The sequence below is a fragment of the Zalophus californianus genome, chromosome 11, assembly GCF_009762305.2.
Source record: "Zalophus californianus isolate mZalCal1 chromosome 11, mZalCal1.pri.v2, whole genome shotgun sequence".
In the NCBI taxonomy this organism is placed as follows: domain Eukaryota; kingdom Metazoa; phylum Chordata; class Mammalia; order Carnivora; family Otariidae; genus Zalophus; species Zalophus californianus.
The window spans coordinates 38832781-38860326 of NC_045605.1; the positions used below are offsets into that span (position 1 = coordinate 38832781).

The following is a 27546-nucleotide window of genomic DNA, read 5'->3' on the forward strand; positions in this document are numbered from 1 at the left end:
TGTTCCCATATTCCATCGATGTTGCAGCAGCAGACACAAATATTTACTGAATAAGTAGAACAAGGAATGTATGGGAAGTTTTATAAAGAGGAACACTTCTGCTACAGAAAATGAAGAATGATCTTGTTTTCAAAATAAAAAATGTCTCAATCTGGTATTTCACCTATTCCTAATCAGGCAAGAGTGGCTACAGCTGAGTTCTTGTCTGCATCCTCCCTACTTTCCCCTCACTCATGGGAGCCACTGAACTTAGACCATTTACAGTTCTGTAGTACCTCTAGAACCACACTATCAACACTATAGTTACTAGCTACATGTGACTCTTAAAATTTAAATGAATTAAAGTTAAATAAAACTGAAAATTCAGTTACTCGTTATACTAATCATATTTCAAGTATTCAATAGCCCATGCAGCTAGGAGGTACCATAATGGGACATAGATATGGAACATTTCCATAACCAGAGAAAGCTCTGTTGGACGATACTGCTTTAGAATACTGATTAGAAAACACTCATCTGAGAAGAAATACTGGTTTATAGAATTCTTACTCCCCAGCTGTATGACTATAAACTAACTAGCTTAGTGACAATTAACATTTTTCAAGGAAATCTGTTAAAAAAAAATCTTGTATTAAAGCAAATGGGACCAAAATTATAGTTAAGGAGGTTGAATTAACAATCTTTCTTCTGAAATACTATTTTTCAAAAAAACTTTTGAGGTTATAAAGCCTAGATGAATTCAACATTTATTGAAGACTTACTATGTACAAAGCATTGCACCAGAAACTATGTAAAGTAAATAGAATTTTCAAAAAAGACAGTCTCTGTCTTTAACGAAAAGTATTAAATACAAAACAGAATGCAGTAAGGGTCAAATGAGTAATATAAGCAAAGATGAAGTATCTTCTATCAGCTGAATGAATAAAACAAGACAGAAGAAATAGTATCAAAAGCAGCCAGACAGTAAGACAAATTTCATTGATCACACAAAATTATAGAACCTAGGGGAAGAAAGAAACCTCTAAAAATAAAAATTTCAGATTACCTGTTTCTGCCTTGCTGCCATTCTAATTCTGGCTGCTGCTTCTTGAGGATGAAGTAGAACTGAACTCTGAGCTACAGCTGTGATAGGCTGAGCCTCCTTTATTTCTAAGAGAATCCCTAAAACAAAAATTAGTTTCAATAATTTAGAATTCTGACACCGCTATAATTCTCTTTATTCATTTACCACATATGTAATTTTGTTAGGAAAAAAATGTTAAGTTGAGCAACTTTAACTTGAGAATGTGATAAAAAACAAATACCTTGTTCCTTTTCAGAGTCTGTATCCAATGAAAGTGCTTTCTCTTCACTAGTAAGTGGTCCAGAGTCAACTGTTAGAGTATCACTCTCAGCAACTGTAGTAGATATATTATTAGGAACATATTATCACTGTAAGCCTAAATCTGAACAAAGTAACAAAAACCTGCATTCGGATTAACAATTCAATTTTGGTCCCTCTGTCATATTTAGTTAAGATCCAGTCATGTTCCAGATGACTGCATATTTTATCCATTAAACTTGAGCCTAGTACCAGAAGACAGATGGGAGACTAAAATTGTGAACCAAAAGGAAAAAAATGAAGAACTGATTAAAAAGGTTTACTGACAGTTTCAAACACCAGGAAAAAGCAAAGAAGAACAGAATAAGCAAGACACCTAAGTTTAAAGAGAAGCTTAAGGAATGTATCCCTGCCATTTTTAGATAGGATTTTTCTTATTTCTGAAATCAGAACGGAGAAGGAAGTTAAAGCAGTTTCTTAGACCGTATCAGGGTAGTCAGAAACTCTGCATCAAGCATTCAATCACTCACTCATTTATGCAGCTCCTACTTATGTGCTGCATGCTGGGGATACAGTGGCAAATTTTAAAAAGGCCTAAAGGAGGTTTTACAGGGCAAGTGGGGGGACAGAAACATTAATCTTCCTAAGAAAAAATTACAAAACTAGTAACTGGTAAGTGCTATCTATATAAGAGAAAGGATTATGCAGTAGAGTATTACAGGAGAATCTGAATTAGACTAGGGGCTCAGGTGAGATTGTCTTAGGAAATGACATTTAGGAAGGCATCTGAAAGGTAAGAAGGAATCAGCCAGGTAAAGAAGGTGGGGAGGCAGGAATGAATAAGAGATGGAGTCAGACAAACAGGAGGACGAATGAAGCAAGATTATGCGGGAGAAAGCCAACTCATACGGGGCCTTTTAAAAAAAATAACGTGGTTATGGATTGAAGATGAAAGAGCCTCCTTTTACTGAATTCCAAAACCACACTCTCTCCTACTTTGTCGGCCACTCCTTTTGGACACCTTTGCTGTCTGCCCCTTCTTTAGTCATCTTCTAAATGCTGGAGTTCCTCAAATGGTCTCATAAGACCTCTCCTCACCAAATTCTTTCTCCTAAAAGAGTTCTTCTATGCCCGTGGCTTTAAATATCATATCTACATGTGACTTCCAAACCACTCTTGTTTTAAGCTACTCAATCCAGCAAATACTAATTGAGCATCTTTTATATCCAAGGCACTGGTCTTGCCCTGGGGATATAGCAATGAAGAAAACCCAGTTCGTCTCTTCAGTGGAACTGGAGGATGTACAGGGTGGAGAAAGGGTCAAGAAGCAAATAAACCAAGGAAGTAAATTTATGGTACAAGAGCTGCTTGTAAGAGCAATGGAAGGAGTGAAGGTAAGAGCTATGGAGAAAAAGTAGGGTAAGGGGGGTAGGGAGTGAAGGCTATAGGAGGAGGAGGAGTGTAGAAACTTGCCATTTTATTATTTTTTTAAAGATTCTGTTTATTTATTTGACAGAGAGAGACAAAGCGAGAGGGAACACAAGCAGGGGGAGAGGCAGAGGAAGAAGCAGGCTTCCCGCGGAGCAGGGAGCCCGATGTGGGGCTCGATCCCAGGACCCCGGGACCACAACCTGAGCCGAAGGCAGATGCTTAAAGACTGAGCCACCCAGGTGCCCCAAAACTTGCCATTTTATACAGAGTGAACAGAGAAGGCCTCGCTGAGAAAGCCATGTCTCAACAAGTATCTAAAGAAAGTGAGTGAGGCACAGAAATATCCAAGAGCTCCCCAGCCAAAAAGACCAGCAATTTGCAAAGACCATGTAAGTCATGTTTGCTGTGTTCGAGGAACAGCCAGGAAGCCAGTGCTTATGGTTGAGTAGTTTGGGAGGGAGGTGTGGGAGAAAATGAAGTTAGAGAAAGTGAGGGTGAAAGAAATGGTGGGAGAGGGGTGTATATGTGTATGTATTATACAAGGCTTTGATGCCACTGTAAGTACTTTGGTTTTAACTGAATGAATTGGGTAGTTGTTGGGAGGCTTCCCCGAGCAATGACTAGAGGTGATTTGGATTTTAAGAAGATTCTGGGACTAGATCGTAGCAGGGAGGTGCAAAATCTGAAGACAGACCAGTTAGGAGGCCACTGCCAAGAATTTACATTGGACAAGAAGCACAGCTTAAACCAGGATGGTAGGTGGTGAGAACTGGCTGGAGTGTGGATAGGTTTTAGAAGTGAGACCAACAGGATTGGCAATGATTTGGATGTAGGATATGAAGAATGGGAACTAGAACGCCAAGCTTTTCGACTTGAGTGACAGAATTTCATTGCCACTTACTGAAATGTGGAAGTATGTAGGAAAAGCAAGGGGAGGGTGGGAAGGGATATTAAGAGTTCACTTTTGGAAAAGTTTAAGATGTGATTATAAGATGTCAAATAGACATTTAAGTAAATGAGTGGAGTTCAAAGGAGAGGTCAAGGCTAGAAAGACACTCATGTCATCAGAATAAAGATGATAATGTAAAGTCATGACAATAGCATTCAACCAGGGAGTGTGAAAGCATCTGAGAAACAAGCTCTGGGAGCGATGACTAGTGGTTGTAGAGATGAGAACAGCAGCGAAAGAAATCAAAAAGGAGGAGCCACTAAGGTAGGAAAACTAAGAGGGTGTTATCAAGAGGTCAAGTGAAGAAATTAGTTCCAGATCTCCTGTTGTACTTAGGATAAAGTCCAAAATCTAGACACAGACTGTATATCACTTCTTTCAGAAGCCTGGTAGCAAAATACTTCCATACAAATCCAATCATATTTTTTAAAAAATACAGAAGATAAAACTCTAAGAAAAAAAAAAGAAAGGAATTACATAATCACGACTCATTTGTTAGTCTGTAACTCCACATAATGTTCTGGCTTGACCTTTCTAACTTCTGGAAATTTATTTCACAGCCTTTTCATCTACCAAAAAAAACTTCTTTAAGAGTGACAAAGAAACCAAATTTCTGGTGGCAATGTGAAATAAACACACAATACCATGTATTCAAAGCTGTTAACCCGTTCATATTCTTTGATTCAGGAATTCTTTCAAGAGTTGTTCCTAAGGAAATAAAGATGTACGCAAAGACCGCTAAAAAGATGCTCACAATAGCACAAAAAAATAACAAGAAAAATTAGAAACTGGCTAAATGTTTTAACAATAACAAACTGGTTAATTCTGATTCATCAGTTACACTGGACTATTACTAATATATACGGCTGACCCTTGAACAACGCCAGAGTTAGAAGCCAAACCCTCCCACTTACAACTTCTGACTCTCCAAAAACTTTACTAATAGCCTGTGTTGGCTGGGAGCCTTACCAATAACATACTCAGTTGATTAATACATATTTTGTATATGTATTACATGCTATATTCTTAAAATACCTTCCTAATTTTTTCTGTAACTTTAGGCTGTGCAGTTTCTCTGTTTTCTCAAACTGTCACAACCTTCAAAAAATCTTCTGTTTATGCAAAAAAACCAAGCATATAATTGGACCCATGTAGTTCAAACCTGTTTTTCAAGAGTCAACCATGTATAAATACTACTACTACGTTAAAGTGTGTCTGGAAGAAGGTTCATGAAGGTTTTTAAACATTTACTGCCTTGAAGTAGCAGCACTATTGGCTTTAAGCATTTTCTTCCTTTTGACCACTATTCTTTGATGTTTCAGGAATGAGCATATTTTTGAACAACTTAGAAAGGGTCTGTGTGCTACAAAATGAGACTCTTGGAGAGAACCACCTTGTTCCTGCCCAGAAGATGATGCTCTCTCTTCACCAACAGTTGCTCCTGATTCGACTGTTGGTGCTTTACTCTCAGTTTCACTAAGAGTTGTGATCACTTCACTTTCATCCTCAGACGTGGATTTAATTGTCCAGAGAGATTTTTGGCTTCGGATCTTATTTAATAATTTCTTAAAAAGAATTTTTGAAGGGACCTGGTGGGTCTTCATTGCCAAGGGAACTAAAAGAAAAGAAAAAAAACTTACTTAGGACCTGTTCTATGCCAAGCAAATTATTCCATTTTACTTAGCAACCGCACAAACACTAGTTAAGATAAAAGCACTTTATATTCCTCTATATTTTTTCATTTATAATTTAACAGCATGTACAATTATATTTGACCCCAACTGCAATTTTATAACCAAGAATAATTTTCAATTTAAATTTAAATAAAGGCACCAAAATTCAACTATTTTCCAACAATATGCATGCAACACCAATTTTAAGCTTAAAATTTATCACGGAGAGGTTTATTCTGCTTGCTAAATGTCAACAGAATGCATATCACATAATTAACCTGTGTGAGATTAGCATTCAAAATGTTCTGTAAGATTTTATACTCTATCCTAGAGAAGGGTCCCAAATATGGGTCTGTACTTCTTAGTAAGCTACAGAGGAAAACATTAACTAGTTATAACCTTAAAAGCCAATCAGGTGCTCCCAAATTATTCCTGGTACTATCTGGAGAAAATTTTTCCCACCTATCTTCATAAAGAGATCCCTTTCAGTTAAAAAGAAAATTCTTCAGTTATTTCCCCAAACATTCTTCCCTATGGGTTGGTGGTACAACACCAAAACTCAGCATAGTACAAACAATTCTCTAAGGGGACAAAACTGTGCTGTAAATACATGGTTCTCTGGCTTAATCAAGGAATAAAATTTAAGAAATCCATTAAAGTTGAAAACTGGCGAACTACAGTTTTGCCTGACATACTTTTTAAAAAACTTTGTAATTTTAACTTACAAACAATAAAGTACACAAAACCTAAGAGTAGAGCTCAAAGAGTTTTACATGTATCTATGTAACACCATCCAGATCATTATGTAGAACATTATGAGCACCTAGAAAGCTCCCTCATGCCCCTTCCCATTCAGTTCAACCCTAAAGATAACCACTGTTCTAATCTCAAGACCAGATTAGTTTTGTCTGTTTACTTTAACTTCATAAATATGGAATTATAGTTAGGTATTCTTTTCTGCCTTCTTTCAATCATCATTAGTCTGTGACACATGCATATTTAAGAAATTAAATTTGTTGCCAATATTAAAAAAAAAAGAATTTTTTGAATCAATGGGATTCCTACATTCTTTTGAAAAATCAAGAGAACTGGCAACATTGAGCAATTCCAAATGGGATTAGCAGGAGCTGAAAAGTAACTGTCCCTTTGGATAAGGCAAGAATTACAATTCTGACAAACTAGAGATCTGAATAATACTCCCAATTAAAAAACTGAAAACGCTGGATGAAACAGTAAAACTATCTTCCTTAAAGGCACTGCTGATCTGGTAAGGAAATCAAAGATTCTTCAGAGGCTAGAAAGAAAGTATAACTGGGAATTCTGGAAGGAAGTGAACCTTAAACCCATCTTCTGATGTTTCTGACAAACCACAGTAACCTTACACTGTTAGACAGCAGTGTGGACATAGGAGGCAGGGATAGAACCGAGAGTCTAATAGGAGTCTCACCCAAGGAGTCCGAACAGGAGACCCACATAGAGTTGGAACCTCAAAGGGCTACCTATCCACAGTATAAGATAAAGATTTATAAGCTTGAGTGGTTTTGAACAAAGGCAGTATTAGTAGGTGGTAGGGAGGCGGGAGAGATCAAAATAAAGAGAACTTGGTCTCTAAGGAGACATGAAGTAAAGGGGGAGGTGTTACAGGTAATGTTCACTGGTCTGGCTTAAGACAATTACAGATTGTGGTACCATTCACTAACATGAGGAAGACAAGGTTTCAGTACGCAAGGGAGGTTTAAATGTATAGTCAGACAGGGAGCTTTAAGTAGCTGTGAGACAGCCAAGTGAAAGAATTAAGAATGGTGGGGATAGAGGTGAAGTTCAGAAGAGAGACTGAAGTTTGTGTTACTCATTATTGTTCATGAAGTACTTAGCAGTAATTAACATAGCAAGATCTTTGCTGATTTGATGAAAGTCTAAAGATAATGCTGAACCTTCAAAGAAATTCAGAATTGGGCATCTAACTTAAATAACCTAAAAATCTTCAGACTATATGTACATGTGAACAAAATGACTTTCCTATGTATATGAAAAGGATATTTAATGATGGAAAATCTAAAAACATGGCTTCTTTCTTCCATCACTCCCATTAGTATTAGTCATTTGTTTGCACTAAAATTAGACCAGATTTTCCTGTTGGCAAATTACTAGCATTTTTTTTTCTATGAAATATGGTAATATTCAGCTCAGAAGTTGTTTTTACCGTCTGCTTCACTAGAACATATTGTTTCAGCTTCTGTCACTGGAATGTTTTCAGTTTCTCCTACACTTTCTTGTTCCATTGAAAGGTCCAGTTCTTCATCTTGGATCTGATCAGTCACAGTGGGCAAAGTTTCTGGTTCGAGGTGCAAAATCAAGTTTCCTTTCACTTCTCAGTAAAGAAAGAGAGAGATAGGTTTCCATTCTGAAATGACTAAAAAGAACTTGAGCATAAAATTTTAAAGGCCATTTGTTTTTTAGGATTTTATTTATTTGTCAGAGAGAGAGAGACAGTGAACACAAGCAGGCTCCCTGCTGAGCAAGGAACCCGATGCGGGGCTCGATCCCAGGACCCCGGGATCATGACCTGAGCCAAAGGCAGATGCTTAACCGACTGAGCCACCCAGGCGCCCCATGAAAGGTCATTATCATTTCTAAGTCTAAAATATGAGGGTCTCTTTCAAACCGAGAACTCATCCCAACATAAAAACTGCTTTGTCAATACAAACATATTCCCCCAGCAAAACACTTAGAAGCACTGCTGAAAGCTTATGGCAAGTGAAAGAGTCTTACTCCTGTCTGCATTGTACATGTCTTCAAAGGCAAATTCCAGCTCTCTCTGCCAGTCTTCCTTCATTTCACTGCGTTTGTACGGAAGCTCGACTAGTTGCGGTGGCATCTGCGCTACAGTCTGTCTCCTACGTGCCAGGTCCTCTTGTTGGAGCTGTTTGAGTTCTTTCATTAGTTTCTCCTGAGTCTTCAAGAACAGAGGGACTTAATCAACAACAGTTCGGTCACAGACTTTAGACAGTAACATTAACAGGAAGGGAAAAGTGGAGAAATCATGAGGAACAAGGCCTGGAGTTTTCTCCCTGCCCCTTCCCTGTGTTCTGCCACAAAAAGACATTAACTGTCCATTCAAAGACATTTATTGAAAGCCAGGTACCACGTGAGATGCTCGGAACACAATCTCACTCCTAGCCTAGAGATCAACATGCAGGTAATTAGTATTACGTTAGCATTATGGAAGGACAGGTCAGCCACAAGGTTTCCAAATTGTCTGCTGGTTACAGATCTCCTTTCTCAGGATGGCTGTGAAGTGACAGTCTCTGTGAGCTGCCGTGGCTCCTGCAGGGTACTTTGTTCCAGTTCTCCCTGCAGCCAGCAGAATGTACGTAACAGTCCTGGGTAAGGACCAAGATCCAGAGTGACTGGCTTAACAGATATTTCTTGTTACTGGCTAATATGAAAGTTTAAGTACAATGTTTTGGTGAGGTTATCTAACTACGTTTTGGTGGTGAAGGATAATGAGGAACGATAAGGGAAGACCTCTCATCCCGAGTTGAGGATTTAGCCAGATAGAAGTGGGTGAAAGAGAAGGAGTACAAGTAAGAAAGAGTAGCTGGAGCACAGAGGTATGGGGATGAAGGCACAGGGCATTCGGGGAGAATACACTGCTCTAGGGTATGGGTAGAAAGGGTATGCACAAGGAGAAAAGATAGTATTGGAGAAGCAGGTAGAAGCCAAATACTAGTTACAACAGACTCTAGGAGGAAGTTAAGATCCCAAGGCACAATGCGGTCTGCAGCAAAAAGGCTTCCCCAGGGAAAAGGAAATCCTCTACCAGTGGTGAGACTGCACGTTTTGATGACCATTCTCACATAAGAGACACTAAGTCAAAAGGCAGAGAGCCCGTGTAATAGTGTTTGCCAAGTGATAATACAAACACTACTTATTCTTATATAAAGTTTTATAAATTCATTTCTTTTGTATTAAGATTCAAACGATTTCACTAAATTTTCAACGTTATCTGAATATATGATTTCTGGCTCACTGAAAGTATGGCATATTATTCTATTTGAATTATTTTATAATAACTACCATCACCACTGACATTTGCTGTGAGCCTATGAAGTTCCGGGCACAATTCTAAGGGCTTTAACTCATTTAATCCTCACAAAACAGACAATAAAACAGAATTCAGAGATGTTAGGTAACTTGCCTGAGGTCAACCAGCTAAGCAGTGAAGAAGGGAGAAAATTCCAGGCGGACTGTGGAGTCCACCTTCTTAACTACTAAACACTCTGATTTATGGAAGAATGCGTTCAGTTTATAATTGCTTTTCTATCAGTTTAAATCTTAGATGAGAATTACTGGTAATAATTCAGACAATCAGTTATTTTAGTCATAATTTACTCCCAGTTTACAAAATCTAAAAATTTAAGGAAGGTCGTTTATAAATCAGTTAAAATTATTATACCAATGAACTTTAAGACCTTTAATTCCCACAGAAATACTTAAAAACTCACTCTTCACATGAGTGTTTGAAACATCCAAATGTATTAGTCAAATACAGAAGAAATGGTTTGACTTCGAAAATGAATCATTTTTATGCTACGTTTCAGGATAAACACTGAATAAGCGTGACAGAAGCTAAAATTATAAAGCCAATTTTCATAATACGTATCGTATGGCTCTATGACACTTTTTCAAAGCTCCCTGATAGCCAGGATCATGACTCTACCTTTGAATCAATACTCTGCAAAGCCAACAAGTGCTTTGCTCAGTAAATATTTAATAAACAGAATCCTAAAATCTGCAGAGCACAAATGCAATTCATTAAATAAGAAAAGTGATTCATTTCTTTTCAGGCCATTTCTGGCTGATGAAAATACTAAATTTTTAATAAATTCATCATTATAAAAACTTTTAGAACAGCAATATACTGTGAGAATTGCTGCACCCAACCTGAATTTCAAACAGGAGGTAAAAGTCGGGAAACTTGAAATTACGTGAGCTGAAGACTGTTATTTTCACATTCTTCACACCTCTGTACTTTGAAACCATTTATACTGATCCGTTAGTTCTAGTCTTTCAGTCCGACTACCAGTAGTGGTCCCAGCCAGAATTCTTACTTGAGCCAAATGGATCTTTTTCATTGCTTGGAAACCCCGTACATGTGCCTTTTCACACTGTTCCATTCTCTCCTGTGCTGCTTGTTTTTGTCGTTCTTCCAATCTCTTAGCTTCTTCTTCAGCAGCCAAATGAGGATCTGGCTAGCAATCAATAACATTTTAGACAATTTCAGAAATTGTGAAATAAAGTGATAACTAAAAAACAACCTTAAAATCATGTTTTCCTACTTATATAAAATTAAAAAAGAAGAGTTGTATTTTTAAATGCCCACAATTACGAAGCACATGTATGAAAAATATAAAATTGTTCGTGAAAGTTTAGCAAGCTGGTTCATTTTAAACCAGATCACACTATTCTCACCCACACATTTCTCCATCGTTGTTTTGTTAAGAAATTCCAGTAAAACAGTGTTGTAAGCACTCACAAAGCCAGTAGTTAAGAAGCCACAGACGGCAAAGGTCATTTAGAGAAGCACTGAGATTTGTCTTTGGTTTTCAGTCAACATCTGCTGCTTGACTTCAACCTCAGGAAGGTCAAATCACCAAACAACTACTTTAATATAATTTCTGACTTCCTAAAACTTGTACATAATCAATGATTATGTGATTGTTCAGTCAGCTATCATCTCACCAAGCTAACAATAGCAAGTAAGTGGGGGAAGGGCACATTACCTGGATTTACTATTACGCCTGAATGTTCACTTTCAAATATGGGTAAGCATTCCAAATGTAACTTTAAGTAAACATCTCCTTATGTTATTTTATATGTCAAAATTCTTAGGTGAAATAATGATGATGATTATGAAAGCTATCATAGTTGACCCTTAACAGATTTAAACTGTGCAAGTCCACTTATACATGGGTTTATTCCAATAAATATATTGGAAAATATTTTGGAGATTTGCAAAAATTTGAAAAAACTAGCAGATGAATCATGTAGCCTGGAAATACTGAAAAATTAAGAAAAGTTAGATATGCCATGAATGCATAAAATATATGTAAGGTACTAGTCTATTTTATCATTTACTGCCATAAATACATAAAAATCTCTTATATAAAGTTAAAATTTATCAAAACTTACACACATAAGCACTTACAGACCAAACATGGAAGGCATTCACAGTCGAAAGAAATGTAAACATAAAGATTCAGTATTTAAGTCATAACTGCATAAAATTAACGGTAGTACATCCTGTACTACTGTAATTTTTAGCCACGTCCTGTTGCTATCGCAGTGAGCTCAAGTGTTCTATCTGCTTAAAACACTGTGTGACACTAATCATTCCTGCGTGAGCAATTCAACTCACCAGTAAATCGTGTATGGTGGCAAAAAGTGACTGTCTCGTGGTTCTTGTGTATTTTTCACTGTGTTTATGAGAGTAATACCGTAAACTCTGAATAACATCATGGGGCCCATACAAAGTACCACTAGTGATACTGGAAGCGCTCCCAAGAAGCAGAGACAAGTCATGACATTACAAGAAAAAGTTGCACTGCTTGATATACACTGTGGGTTGTGGTCTGCAGCTGCAGTAGCCTGCCATGAATCCAGTGTGAGGAAATTGTAAAAAAAGAAAAGGGAATTTATAAAGCTTTCGCTGCAGCTACAATAGCAGGCATGAAAACCTTGCACTTTTTGCAAAATAACTTTTATCTCATATTGAAAATGCAGCTTTTCTGTAGGTGAATTGTTGCAAGAAAACACATACCTATTAATTCTAATATGATTCAAGAAAAAGGAAGTCTTTTTTTCTTTTCTAAGGATTTTATTTATTTATTAATGAGAGACAGAGAGAGAGAGAGAGGAAGAGGGAGAAGCAGGCTTCCCGCGGAGCAAGGAGCCCAATGCGGGGCTCGATCCCAGGACCCTGGGATCATGACCTGAGCCGAAGGCAGACGCCTAACCATCTGAGCCACCCAGGCGCCCAAGAAAAAGGAAGTCTTAAAGCAAAAGGAAGGTGAAAGACCTGAAGCTGGAGAATTTAGAGCAAGCAAAGGACAGTTTGGTAATTTTAGAAAGAGATTTGGCTTAAAAAGATCAAGATAACAGAAGCAGCAGCAGTTTCCAGGGTGTATTTAAGAAAATCAATGAAGAGAAAGGGTATCTGCCTGAACACGTTTTTAATGCAGAGGAAAATACCCTATTGGGAGGGGGGACAACATGCTGCAAAGGGCACTTATTAGCATGGAAAAGAGGTGAGCACTAGGGATTTAAGGCAAGGAGGGATAGGTTAACTACTGTTTTGTGCAAATGCACACAAGTTTATGATCAGGACTGACCTTATCTGTAAAGCTGTAACCCTCGAGCCTTCAGAAGGGAAAAGATAAACCCCAGCTGTCAGTCCTTTGGTTGTCCAAGAAGGCCTGGACAAGTAGAACCCTTTCTCTTGATTGGTTCTATAGGTGCTTTGTTGCTGATGTCAGATAGTACCTTATGACCCCTGATCTGGAGGCTAAATTAGAGACGTTGTGTTTGGGAGCAAGCAGACCACGTCAACACTTTCAATATTATATCCCTTTTGAGCCAATAAATATTTATGTAAATCTACATAAAACCAGGCAGAACAACAAAAGCTAGATTAAATCAATAATGTAGTCTTCAAAACATTTATTTAGGGAATTAAAATGCATAAAATTAAATGAAGTAACTTCTAGGAACAATATTTCATTCCACTTAGGCCATGAAATTTTTAAGAAAAAAATTGTTTGGAAATTCGTCATATCATTTGAGGGTGAATTAATAGCAGAATGTCAATTTTGCTAAACCAAAATTTTAAGGGAAGGAAAAACTTTAAAATATACAACACTCAAAATAAACATATTCAGTCCAAACACAATGAGGTATATGAAGGATATGAAGAAAATAAGGGTTAGAGTCACTGTCCGAACTTCAAAACAGGATTTTACAAGAATTTTTAGGAAGGCAATCCTTTATAGATTTGTGTTAATGACACTAAAAATTTATATAAAAATCTGGTCCAAATAATTGTTAGATTACGTTTTTAGTAGTTGAATCCAGCACGTATAGGAAACTTGCAAAAACTGTGAATCCCAAGCAAAAATTTTTCGAAAACATGTTTCTAAAAACTTTTCCATGAATTATACTCTGCAGTGCATGAAACAGTGATATTATTAAATATGCTATTTCTGCATCTTGTACATCAGACATTTGGACAGAAATCTTTTTAAGTATGACAGCAGAGTTTCTGCTTTACTTGTCTATTTTGCGGGTCTCACAGCAAACAATATGGTGGACTGGATTAGAAAAATACTCCTAGGGGCACCTGGGTGGCTCAGTCGGTTAAGCATCTGCCTTCAGCTCAGGTCATGATCCCAGGGTCCTGGGATTGAGCCCTGCATCGAGCTCCCTGCTCAGCGGGAAGCCTGCTTCTCCCTCTCTCTGCCTGCTGTTCCCTGTGCCTGTGTGCCCACGTGTGCTCTCTTGCTCTCTCTCTGTGTCAAATAAATAAATACGATCTTTAAAAAAAAAAAAGAAAGAAAAAATACTTCTAGGAAAAAAAAAATCTATTTTAAACAAATGCTATGCTATGCAACTATCGTTAACAAAGAACAAACACAATGAAGGCCATGAATAATTTAGAAATTGCAAGCATGTTCTGTTAGTTGTGTGCATAGAAAGCAAACGTGGCTGAACATAATTCAGAGAAGAACTGGCTCTAAGTGGGAATATAGTGGACTGAGCGATTCTACTTCAGCCAAATACAAATTTTATGACATGTAAGAGATTTTAGAACTACTTTATCAGGATTCAAGCAAAATATGACAGCACTCGTACATGTTTTAGGCTGACTGAACACATGAAAATAATTTATTTGCAGAAAGCAGCTAAAGAAATCACCAACCATGTATGCCAAGAGGGCAAGTATTTTTTGCATGATACCCACTGTAAAGATCCTATCATTCTACTCCAGAAAAGATGCTAAATTATTGTGCATGTGATATAAGCTTAGATGCAGATGAAAAGTCCGAGGTAATTTTATTATCTGGAAAACCAAACACATTGCTCCACAAGGTTTAAAAGAGAGAGATTTTTCTCAAGTGATGGTATAAAGTAGCAAATAAAGAAAATATCAGAATGCTTCAGTTTGTGGGACTGTTTTTATAAAACTGCATTATACTACTGATCCAATCTTCAAGCCAGAAACTGAAGAGAGAGGTCTTTTAGTTACAATCAAAGAGAAAAGTTTAATAACTCACTGTAAGACTATCAGTGGTACCCTATACTATAGCTAGGTAAACACACATTTTTCTTCATCAATATTACTTGAGAGAAAACTATTTAGTACTGCAAAATGTAATATAGTAACCACAAAAACAAGTTAGCTACAGACTGAAGTTACTGTTTTTTGTTACAGTAATAATTCAAGTTGTAATAATAATTTACAATTTTAAACAAATCAAGATTTATTCTTATTTCTTGGAAGTTAATTCTACAATGAGAATACTCATCTTAGGTCTTGATGAATAGCGATTTTAACAACTGCCATTAAGCATGTAACCAAAATGTGTATTTGCTGTGATCTAAACTCCACAGGAAAGCTATATTGAGAAAGTCTGTTTTCCCAGGAGCCAAATATATCCAACATGAAAAGAAATTAAAATCCAGTTACAAAGAGATAGCAATTTCAATAGCAAGGATTATCATTTATCACTCTTGAGACTGGCAACAATTTCTAAACCATAATCATCCATACAAGGGAATGGAGAAAGGTATGGTAAGATGGTCATTCTCATAAGTTGCCGATACTTCTTACAAGGCAATTTAATGATCCATATCCAATTTAATGATTGTATCAAATGTTACATAGTTTGGAACCAGTAATTTCTCTTCTAGGAGTCTACTCTAAACATACCTCAGAGTTGTAGACAAAAATGTACAAGATTATGTTTGCATTATTTACAGAAACAGAAAGAAATGAACAAAAGAACGATGGTTAAATCTATGATGAAATATTAAGTGTCTATAAAAAATTATGTTTTGAAAAGTGTGCATATGTTTACATATAAAGGCTACAATAAATTCATTAATGTATTAATCACATTACTTTTAGGTGATGGAATTGTAGTTGTTTTTCCTATAGTTTATGCTTATGTGTACAGTTCCAAATTTTTCATGGAGAATATGTATAGATATAACTCACTTCAATGAACAGAGAAACAAAGTGCGGACTGTTAACAACAATAAGTCAATCACCTGCTTTGTGTCCATCTCTCTATTCACAAAAGTGCAAAGATGATGATAGGTGGATCTACCGGTTTTCACACTAGAAGTTCTCTTTAGTTCAATGTTCTGAAAAAGGAACACAGACAATGGAGTATTAGGTTAACAGTATTAATTTTCAATTAAAGCTGGAACCCCCCCAAAAAAACTGGACCCAATAAAAAAAAGTAATTTTGTTTTTAATCAGTTATCCTTATTCATTTTTCTCTACATGGGCTGTATTTCCATTACCTGGAATGTAGGTTTAAAAGCTGGAGTATACTTAGGCAAGAATACTAACTCAGGAATGCTGTACAGTTGACTACACCACAGCAGGAGGCACAGATCGGCAAGCTGCTCTCCTTTTATGGATTCTAAGTTTGATCACTTGGTTATGGTAGTGCATGCCCAGTGATGAGAAAGTTCAAACAGAAGTAGGACAATGAATAAATGTAGAAGGATGACAGATACCTGTCTGGTGCCAAAGTATCACCTCCCAGATTACTCGGTAATTGAAAAGAGAAAAATAGACCTTTATGATAGAGATCTCTTGTAGTCACCACCATAACCAAATGAGACAAATACAGAATATGAGAAACTAGTCTCTTCAAAAAGTCTGAAATAAAAAAGTTGACCCAGGTTGCGCAAGATAATTCCAAGAGAGAATAAGACAAAACAAGCAGAAGCAACAGGTGAAGCCCGACTGGATCCTGGTTTAAAAAAGAAGTTGTAAAATAAAACAATTTAGGGACAACTGGAGAATGTTGATTACGGACTGTATATTAAGTGGTATTAAGAAATCAATGTTAATTTCCTTAATGTGATACTGCGGCTGCATAAGAGAAGGTCCTTAATTCTTATAAGGAGCGTAATGAAGTATTCAGGATGAAACGTCATCTCTACAACTTAAATTCAAATGTATACATTTGTACATACAACTATTTGAAATCTATACACATGTATAGATATAAACTATTTACTATTTTCCTTTCTCTGTATTTTGAAAATTTTCGTAATAGAAAGTTGGGGAAAAAAGTTCAGCTACACATTTGCACATCATTCATATTTGCACTTACACGTTTTATTTATGTAAATATGTGACCTTGGCTCGGTAGGAACATTATGAATTACAATAAAGGTAATCAAAACGCATCATGGATAAAATACTGCTTTTAACACCTTTTAACACCTTTTAACACCATACTGAGGGAGTGACTGAAATCTGACTTTCCCATTTGAATCTTGGATCAAATGGCGTAGCAGATGGCTCCACATAAAAGCAGGAAGGCTGACAAAATGAAAAGCTTAAGAGGGCAACATCTGGTACTTATGCTCATCTTACATACATAAAATATACTTGTATATACAATGAAATCAGATATCCCTATATGTATGGGGGGGGGTTTACTTCTATATTTTAGATAAAAATAACTATGTAATTGTGAGAACCATCCAAAGAGCCATTTCAATAACTACAACAAGCTATTGTAAAACAAAAGAACCAATACCTTTTAAAATTAATTTCCACTTTACTTAATGTCTTTTCAAAAACAAGCTCCAGATCACAAAAGCACACGTATTACTCCCATAAACAGACTTCACTCATCCACTTTATGTAATTTTGTGTAAATTTATCTTTCAAACCTAACTTCTTTACCTGTAAAATAATAACTATTTACAACACCCAAATCTTGAATGTGAAAAAGTTGATAGGGCAAATAATCTGTTTTTTTACATTATAATTAAAGGACATTAAAAAAAAAGACCAAACCACTTACACTTTTTTAAAAATCAAAAATATGGTTTTTGAAACAACTAAAATAAATTAAGACAATTGGTAAAAACTGAATACAGACTAAATATAAGATATCAGGAATATTAGTCCTGTGCTTTCAAAAAAAGTAATTATATATCAGAGTTACATACTAAAGAATGGGTAAAATGATATCTAAGATTATTTTTAAATACTCCAGACATACTCATGTGTTACCTGTAAGCTTAAAAATTAAGTTTAAGCAAATGAAATTTTGACCTGCATTGAATTCTAATAGTAAAGAAGAAGTATTATAACCTAGTTCTTCTCAACACTCAAAGACATTCACCTCAAAAAGAGTTGGAGGTGGTGGTGGCAAACTTGTAATTTTGGCCGATCTCTCTTTTTCCACAAGCAGTGCTTCCTTTCGAGCTGTTATATGCCTTGAAAAACAAGAGATGTCCTAAATTAATCTCTCAAGTAATGTTAGAACACAACCCTCAGGGTCTAAAATATAAAAGCCACAGGATCTCAAGAAATCCTCCAATCTGATCCCACAGGCTCAATATGCTGTTTAATAAACAATCTATACACACTGGACACATAAGAAAACGCAAACCAAGTAAAAGAGGTGTATCTTTAAAGACATAAAGCCCTATGGTGAAACTGACCCAACAAACATCTAATATTTCTTCATTTACAATAGTGTAGATTAAAAACCAGAAATGTTGATAAAGATTGGGGTCACTGTATAAAATAAGCACTGTTGACTAGTAATAGGCTCCATCATCTTTACAACATGCAAAAATGATTTGCCAAGAGTCTAAACCTCTTTTCATGTTCTTAATTGCACTGATTTTTCTTTTTTTTTTTTTTTTACATCAGAGGCAGATTCTGGGGGACATGCATTTTGAACTAGCCATACATTTCTCCAGAAACTAAGTAATTGTCGAAGTCATATGAGAAGAGAAAGTTCATGTGTTACTTTGTGCACCAAGGTAAACCACACCTCCACTGCATTATTTTTAAACCAAGTTTAACACACCAATGGATATACCATATGACTTATATTTAATACCTGCTTAAACAGTACCCAATGTACTCTCTACTTCTAGCCATATCACTTTTCAGTGGAAAATGTGGTAAATTTCATTATTACTTTACCAGGTTTTTTGTTTCACTAGTTCTTCTTTTTTATTTTTCTGTAATTTTAGAGCTTCTTTATGCCTCATTTCTGCTTTTCTTCTTCTTTCTGCTGCCCGCCGTGCCAGAGCATTTAAATCAGGTTCCTAAAAATATATATTACTTAAAATGTTATGTTAAACAAGATTAAAATGCCAACCATGTAAGTAATATGGATGTTTCTCCAGTCAGGGCAAAATCATGAAGGTATTCAAATGACTGAAGTTTGGGAAACGGCGCACTAAAGCAAAAAGTTAATGGTGGCATAAATAAAACTATAAATATCAGATGTCACAACTTAAGGCTATTACTAAAAACACAGATTAGATTAAACCCAGAGAGCAAGAACATATTTCATTGTCACATACTGTAAAGATATTTATTTTCCTCACTAATTGTTTGATATCAAAGACCTGCCTTCTCTGGAACCAGGTTATTTATTTTGTGCAACTATCTCTGGGACCAGAATCTAGTCTTTCCCAACCATAACTCACAATAAACAAAATATGGTCAGGGAACACTGTTAAAGTTCTACTTTGCCTTTTTGAAAGTCATCAAAGAATTTTTACTATATGTGAATGAAATATAAGTGTATATACAATGTTCAACTATACATGTCTTAGAGGTATGAAGAATCATAATAAAATAGGAAATCTGAATTCACCCCAATGAATCTGTCCAAAATGCTTGAAATAATCAACAACTGATTCAGAAGGTTATTTTATTTACCCAGACAGTTAAGGACTACAAGAGAATAATTCCAATTTAAACACCATATGAAGACAGATTTTACTTGATGTGACTCTTACTAGGAAATGCATCTAGCAGCATTACTGAAAGACATTAATATACAAAAAAGTTGAGGCAGGTCTGCCAGGGCAGCCCCAACACGGAGCACCCCAGGAACCCCAGCCTGCTCCAGTTTAGTCATCTTGCCAGTATGGCCCCAGCAGAGAGCACCTGAGACCCCTGGTCCATGCCCAAGTCCACTCTAGTTGTCCCATCAGGCTGGTCCCACAGTGCAGCACACCTGGCCCACAACTGTAGCAGCTCCAGCTGGCTAGCCAAAGCTACCAGGCACACTCAGTCTACACTGGAGACATTCCTACATAAGGCCACTCCCTCAAGACCAGGAGAGGGAGCTGTTCCACCTAATTCCCAGAAACAAACACAGAAAGTCAGACAAAATGAGGAAACAGGAATATGTTCCAAATGAAAGAACAAGGCAAAACTACAAAAAAAGAACTGAACAAAATGGAGACAGGCAATATAGCTGGTAAAGAGTTAAAAGCAATGGTGAGAAAGATGCTCACCGGGGATTAAAGAGTGGATGAATTCAGTGAGAACTTAAAGAGAGAGAAAATATAAAAAAGAAACAATCAGAGTTGAAGAATACAGTAACTGAAATGAAAAATACACTAGAGGGAATCAACAGTAAGTTAAACGATGCAGAAAAATGAATCAGTGAGCTGGAAAACAGGGTAGTGGGAAGCACCCAAGCTAAACAGCAAAAATAAAAAATAATAATTTAAAAAATGAGAATAGGTTATGGGACCTGAGACACCATCAAGCGTAACAGCATTCACATTATAGGAATCCCAGAGGAGACTTAAAGGGGCAGAAAACGTATTTGAAGAAACAATAGCTGAAAACTTTCCTAACCTAGGGAAGTAAACAGACTTCCAGGTCCAGGAAGCAGGGAGAACACCTAATAACATGAAACCAAGGAGGCACATACCAAGACAAATAATTAAAATGTCAACAATTAAATCATCACCATGAAACCAGCCTTACAAGTAATGTTAAAGGGACTTAAGTGGAAAAGAAAATGCCATAACTAGAAGTGAGAAAATTATTAAAGAAAAAAATTCCACTGTAAAAGCAAATATACTGTAAAGGTAGTAGATTAATCATTTATAAAGCTAGTATTAAGATTAAAGGATAAAAGTAGTAACATCAATTATATCTACAATAATTAGTTAAGGGACACACAAAATAAAAAATTTAAAATACTACATCACACACATAAAATATGAAAGGGGATAATAAAAATGTAGTGCTTTTAGAATGTGTTCAAACTTAAGCAACCATCAACTTAATACAGACTGCTATACACATAGGACACTATATATGAACCTGATAATCACAAACCAAAAACCTGTAATAGACACACAAAGAGAAAGAAATCCAAGCATTAACACTAAAGAAAGTCATCAAAGGACAAAGAGAGCAAGAGAAGAGGAAAGGAACACAGAACTACAAAACAACCAGAAAACAACAAAATGGCAATAAGTACGTATCTATCAATATGGCTCAGTCGGTTAAGTGTCTGCCTTCGCCTCAGGTCATGATCCCAGAGTTCTGAGATCGAGTCCCACGTCGGGCTCCCTGCTCCTTGGGAGCCTCCTTCTCCCTCTGCCTCTCTCTCTCTCTCTCTCTCTCTCTCTCATGAATAAATAAAAGTTAAAAAAACCTTAAAAAAATATAATTTCTTTAAATGTAAATGAACTAAATGCTCCAATAAAAAAAAGGGGGTGAATGAATGGATAAAACATGACCCATCTATGTGCTGCCTACAAGAGACCAACTTTGGACCTAAAGACACATACAGACTGAAAGTCAAGGGCTGGAAAAAGATACTCTATACAAATGGAAGTTTAAAAAAAAAAAAAGCCAGGGTAACAATACCTATTATCAGACAAAACAGACCTTAAAACAGACTATACCAAGAGACAATGAAAGGCACTACATAATAAAAAGGGATCAATCCAACAAGAGGCTGTAACAATTGTAAATATCTAGGCACCTAACATAGGAACACCTAAATATATAAAGCAAATGTTAACAGACATAAAGGGAAGAAAGTGACAGTAATACAGTAATAATAGGGGACTTTAACAGCCACTTACATCCACAGATCATTCAGACAGATGGACTTAAAATATATAGAGATTACATTCCATCCAAAAAAATTAAAAATGCAGAATACACATTCTTTTCAAGTGCACATGGAACATCCCCCAGGATAGATCACATGTTAGGCCACAAAACAGTCAATAAATTTAAGAAGTCAAATCATATCAAGCGCTTTTCCAACTACAACAGTATGGAACTAGAAATCAATTACAAGAAAAAAACTGAAAAAAACAAAACAAAACAAAAAACACAAACCCAAACAAATAGAGAATAAATAACATGCTATTAAACACAAATGGGTAACAAAGAAATCAAAGAAGAAATAAAATACGTAGATACAAATGAAAATGGAAACACAATGGTTCAAATTCTTTGGGATGTAGCAAAAGCAGTTCTAAGAGGCAAGTTTTTAGCAACACAGGCCTCTCTCAAGAAACAAGAAAAACCTCAAATAAATAACCAAACTTACACCTAAAGGAACTAAAAAACAAGAAGAAGCAAAGCCCAAAGTTAGTAAAAGTTAGGAAATAAAGATCAGGGTGGAAATAAATTAAAAAATAGATTAAAAAAAAAACAAGATCAATGACACTAAGTTGGTTTTTTGAAAAGAGACATAATTGAGAAACATTTTGCTAGACTCATCAAGAAAAAAGATCACTCAAATAAAATTTAAAAGAGAAGTTATACCACAGAAAAACGAAGGATTAGAGGAGACTACCATGAAAAATGATATACCAACAAATTGGACAACCTAGAAAAAAATGGATAAATTCCCAGAAACAATCTTCCAGGCCTGAATCAGGAAGAAATAGAAAATATGAATAGACTGATGACTAGTAACAAAACTGAATCAGTATTCAAAAAACTCCCAACAAATAAAGGTTCCACGACCAGATGACTTCCAGTGAATTCTACAAAACATTTAAAAAAGAGTTAATACTGACCCCTTCTCAAACTAGTCCATTAAATAGAAGAGGGAGGAATGGTTCCTCATTCTACAAGGCCAACATAACCCTGAAACCACAATCAGACAAAAACTGCAGAAAAAGAAAATCACATCCATTTATCCTTGATGAACACAGATGCAAAAATCCTCAACAAAATATCAGCAAACTGAATTCAGCAATACATTAAAAGGATCACTCATCATAATCAAGTAGGATTTATTCCAGGAACGCAAGGATGGTTCAAAAACCACAACTCAATTAATGTGATATACCACATTAACAAAACAAAGGGCAAAAACCATATGATTAATTTCAATAGAAGCAGGTAAAGCATCTGACAAAAATCAACATCCATTCATGATAAAAACTCTCAACAAAATAGGCTCAGAGGGAACATATCTCAACATAATAAAGACCATTTATGAGAAACCCACAGCTAACATCATACTCAATGGTGAAAAGTTGAAAGCTCTTCCTCTAAGATCAGAAACAAGACAAGGATGTCTACTCTATTATTCAACATAGTACTGGAATTCCTAGGCACGGAAATCACACAAGAAATAAAAGGCATCCAAACTGGAAAGGAAGAGCTAAAACTGTCACTATTTGCAGATGACATAGTTTCACATATAGGAAAACCTGAAGACTCCATCAAAAAGCTATTACAATAAATGAACTCAGTAAAGTTGCAGGACACAAAATACACAGAAATCTGTTCCATTTCTATACATTAATAACAAAGTAGCAGTAAAAGAAATTAAGAAAACAATCCCATTTACAATTACATCATAAAGAATAAAATACCTAGGAATAAATTTAACTGAGGTGAAAAGACCTGTACTCTGAAAATTAAAAAAACACTGATGAAATAAATTGAAGATGACACAAATGGAAAGACATTCAATGTTCACAGATTGGAAGAATAGTTAAAATGTCCATACCACCCAAAGCAATCTATGGAGACAATGCAATCCCTATTAAAATATCAATAGTATTTTCCACAGAACTAAAACAAATAATCCTAAAATCTGCATGGAACCACAAAGACCCCAAATAGCCAAAGCAATCTTAAGAAAGAAGAACAAAACTGGAGGCATCACACTTGCTGATTTCAATCTGTATTACAAAGCTGTAGTAATCAAAACGGTATGGCACCAGCATAAAAACAGACATACAGCTTAATGGAACAGAATAGAGAGCCCAGAAATAAACCCACGTTTAAATGGTCAATTAATCTGTGACAAAAGAGGCAAGAATATACAATGGAGAAAAGACAGCCTCTTCAATAAATAGTGTTGGAAAAAATGGACACTTTCTTACAACATAAACAAAAATTAACCCAAAATGGATTAAAGACCTAAGTGCAAGACCTGAAACCATTAAACTCCAAAAAGAGAACATAAGTAGTAATTTCTTGGAAATCAGTCTTAGCCTTATTTTTCTGGATTTGTCTCCTCAGGCAAGGGGAAAAAAAGCAAAAATAAACAATTGGGACTAAACTAAAAAGCTTTTTACAGTAAAGGAGACCACCAAAAAAAGCAACCTACTGAATGGGAGAAGGTATCTGCAAATGATATATTAGATAAGGCATTAATATACAAGATATATAAATAACTCATATAACTCAAAACAACAAAGATCAAATCTAATTTAAAAATGGGCAGAGGATGGGGTGCCTGGGCGGCTCAGGTGTTAAGCATCTGCCTTCGGCTCAGGTCATGATCCCAGGGTCCTGGGATAGAGCCCCACATTGGGCTCCCTGCTCCACGGGAAGCCTGCTTCTCCCTCTCCCACGCCCCCTGCTTGTGTTCCCTCTCTCGCTATGTCTCTCTCTGTCAAATAAATAAATAAAATCTTAAAAAATAAAATAAAATAAAATAAAAATGGGCAGAGGATCAGAATAGTTTTCCAAAGAAGACATATTGCTGGCCAAAAGACACATGAAAAGATGCTCAACATTACTACTTAGAGGAATGCAAATTAAAACCACAATGAGGTATCACCTCACACCAGTCAGAATGGCTAGTATCAAAAAGAAATAACAAGTGTTGGTGAGGATATAAGAGAAAAGGTAATCCTCACACAGTTGGTGGAAATGTAATTTGGTGCAGCCACGGTGGAAAACAGTAGAGGTTCTTCAAAAAATTAAAAATACCAAACGATCCAGTAATTCTACTGCTGGGTATTTACCCAAAGAAAATGAAAACACTAATTTGAAAAGATATATGCACCCCCGTATATTTTAAGATTTTATTTATTTATTTGAGGGGGGGAAGGGCCAAGGCGAGGGAAAAGCAGACTCCCCACTGAGCAGGAAGCCTGAAGAAGCAGAAGCGGGAAGAAGGGGGAAGCAGCAAAAGCAGGAAGCGGGGCTTGATCCCAGGATCCTGGGATCATGACCTGAGCCGAAGGTAGCCACTTAACCGACTGAACCACTCAGGAGCCCCTGCACCCCCATGGTTATTGCAGCATTATTTACAATAGCCAAATCTTGGAAGCAGTTCAACTGTCCATCGACAGATAGAGAGATGAAGAAGATATGGTGTATATATACAATGGAGTATCACTCAGTCATAAAAAAAAATAAGATCTTGCCATCTATGGAAGTATGGATGGAATTTACAGGTAATATGCTAAGTAAAATGATTCAGACAGAGAAAGACAAATACCTTATGATTTCACTGGTAAAAAACAAATGAACAAAAAAACCAGAAATCGACTAATAAACACAACTGGTGGTTGCCAGAGTTGAGTGAGTAGGGGATGAGTGAAACAGGTGAAGGAGATTAAGAGGTACAAACTTCTCACTATGAAATAAGTAAGTCACGGGAATGAAAAGTACAGCATAGGGAATATAGTCAATATTATTGTAATAACTCTGTATGATGACAGCTGGTAAATACAATAATCAGGATGAGCATTGCATAGTGTATGTAACTGCTGAATCACTGTTGTATACCTGAAACTAATATAATACTGAATGTAAACTATAATTTTAAAAAAATAATCATAGAAAACAAATTAGTTCAGGCTGGCCAAAACCAATTCTATACATCCATGTATACTATAAACAATTTACTTTTTACCAATACCACTACCAGACAGGTAGTCAAATAAGCATTCACTTACATTTTCTTTGGCCTGTTGGTGTCCCTCTCCCATACTTCTTAAACTTGCCAAATACAGCTTTTCCAAGTTCTTTATTTTCTGAGTTTGTGATTCTTTCCATTCTGTCCTTAGTTCCTCTGCCAAACGAGTTAATTGCTGATTTCTCCTCTGTTTTATGTCTTCTCTTATCTGTAAAGCGATACCCCTTTCTTGTTCTCGAACCTAAAGAATGCATATTTAACAGATTATATGAGAAGAGGCTTACTTTAAGTTTTTTGAAAAGCTATTTGGAAATAGGAACTTCAATGAATTCTCCTCAGGTGTATCAATTCTTCTGAATATCTATATTAGATAAGGCCTCTGTAAAGCGGAAAATCTGGTGATGTAAAAAAGTTAAAACCTCAAGACGACTTCTAAAGTTCTCTAACTTATTAGCTATTATCTTCTCCCCAACCCTAGGACTAACAGGACTACCATTATCATTTTAATAACTGGTAAGAGGTTAAAATGGTAAGGATGTTCAATAAAATTTATAGCCAAGGGGTGCCTGGGTGGCTTAGTCGGTTGAATGGATGCCTTTGGCTCAGGTCATGATCCTGGAGTCCCAGGATGGAGCCCTGCTTTGGGCTCCCTGCTCAGCAGGGAGTCTGCTGCTCCCTCTCCCTCTGCCCCTCCCCCCACTCGTGTTCTCTCTCTTTCTCCCTTGCTCATTCTCTCAAATAAATAAAATCTTAAAAAAAAAGTAAAAAAGAATAAAATTTATAGCCCAGGTGAGTACAGAGCCAGATGAGAAGTCCATATTTGTGGTACATCATCCCCAATTTCAGACAGAATGGCACCTAAAAACACGCTTCACAAGGGCTTAACTATCTTACTCTGAAAAGACTTCAAGAAAATAATCTACAACTTCTTAAATAAATGTTATAGCAGCTTATAATCTTTCCATTCTTCTTCAAAGCCATTCTAATCTTCCTACTCTAATCTTCATCAGTAACACATAGTTTGAAAAATGTTTAAAGAACCATTTTCCAGTAATTACCGAGTCAAATAATCCCTATCTCAAACTCTTCATCTATTTACCATTTCAGCCTATTTTTTCAAATTTTCCTAGGGCTCTTAAACAGCCAGAAAAGGGTTTTAAATGCATCACTCAGAACTCTCTGCTGTAAAAAACACTAATAATTTGAGGAAGACAAAGAATTTGAAGCCTTGTTCTAGATGAACCTTACCTGCAGCAATCTTAGTTTTCGTCGCCTTTCATAATCTTCCTTTAAAATGTAAGCCTCCTCGTTAGGACTCAATCTCAGCTTGCCAGCATTCACTACCTTTCTTTTCATTTCCGAGTACTTTAAAGTTTCTGAATTAAAAAAAAAAATGAAAAATGTCTATTAAAACAGGGCAGCAAAGATTAGAACAATGTTTAAAATACATTTAATAGTTGACATTAAAAGGACTATATATAGACAAAATAATTTGGGTAAACTGAGCCCAGCTTATATATTTACAAATTGCAATTACTAAATTCAGAACTTAAGTCAATGATTCTCAAATGGGGAGAAGGGGTTAAAAGGAAGGTGAATCAGAATTACTTGAAAAAGTTTTTCCCCCATGACAGCAGACTGTTGTTTACCTAGAATACCTGGGACCTGACTTATTTCTGACTGGGATTTCCAGAGTTTACCTACCTTAAATGTAAAAAAGCACAAAGACTTAAAAAAAAATGTTTTAGCATAGAATAAATGTTTTTGCAATTACAATTTTACATTTTAGAACTCTGATAACTTGTTCGTAACCAGCAGGACTGTGTAATTGCAAAAGGCTCCCAGTCCCTAGTTTCAACTCCCAGTCTGTTGTATATAACTTGATGACCAAGTGTCACTGTGTCATATGGAATCACATTAACCCCTCAACAATTCTTTAATAATTACAAT

At 36.1% G+C, this 27546-nt stretch overlaps 1 protein-coding gene across 13 annotated transcripts in view; it reads right to left on the reverse strand.

Moving 5' to 3' along the window:
- CEP295 (centrosomal protein 295) overlaps positions 1–27546 on the reverse strand; it is a 52851-nt gene that overhangs the window by 21919 nt on the left and 3386 nt on the right. For 8 of the 13 annotated variants that reach the window (XR_003517471.2, XR_003517472.2, XM_027579811.2 and 5 more), the window contains exons 2-12: positions 26845–26972; positions 25637–25837; positions 18627–18751; positions 17812–17905; positions 15704–15799; positions 10489–10629; positions 8147–8330; positions 7578–7745; positions 5095–5316; positions 1305–1397; positions 1046–1161 (exon numbers count right to left, since the gene is read on the reverse strand). Coding sequence is in view for 11 of the 13 variants with exons in the window: in XM_027579811.2 (XP_027435612.2) it covers positions 1046–1161; positions 1305–1397; positions 5095–5316; positions 7578–7745; positions 8147–8330; positions 10489–10629; positions 15704–15799; positions 17812–17905; positions 18627–18751; positions 25637–25837; positions 26845–26952 (1548 nt within the window). In the remaining 2 variants the exon portion in view is untranslated. Of the gene's footprint in view, positions 1–1045; positions 1162–1304; positions 1398–5094; positions 5317–7577; positions 7746–8146; positions 8331–10321; positions 10456–10488; positions 10630–15703; positions 15800–17811; positions 17906–18626; positions 18752–25636; positions 25838–26844; positions 26973–27546 lie in introns of those variants that run through there. The other 5 variants (XM_027579812.2, XM_027579810.2, XM_027579814.2 and 2 more) reach the window with 4 other exon arrangements.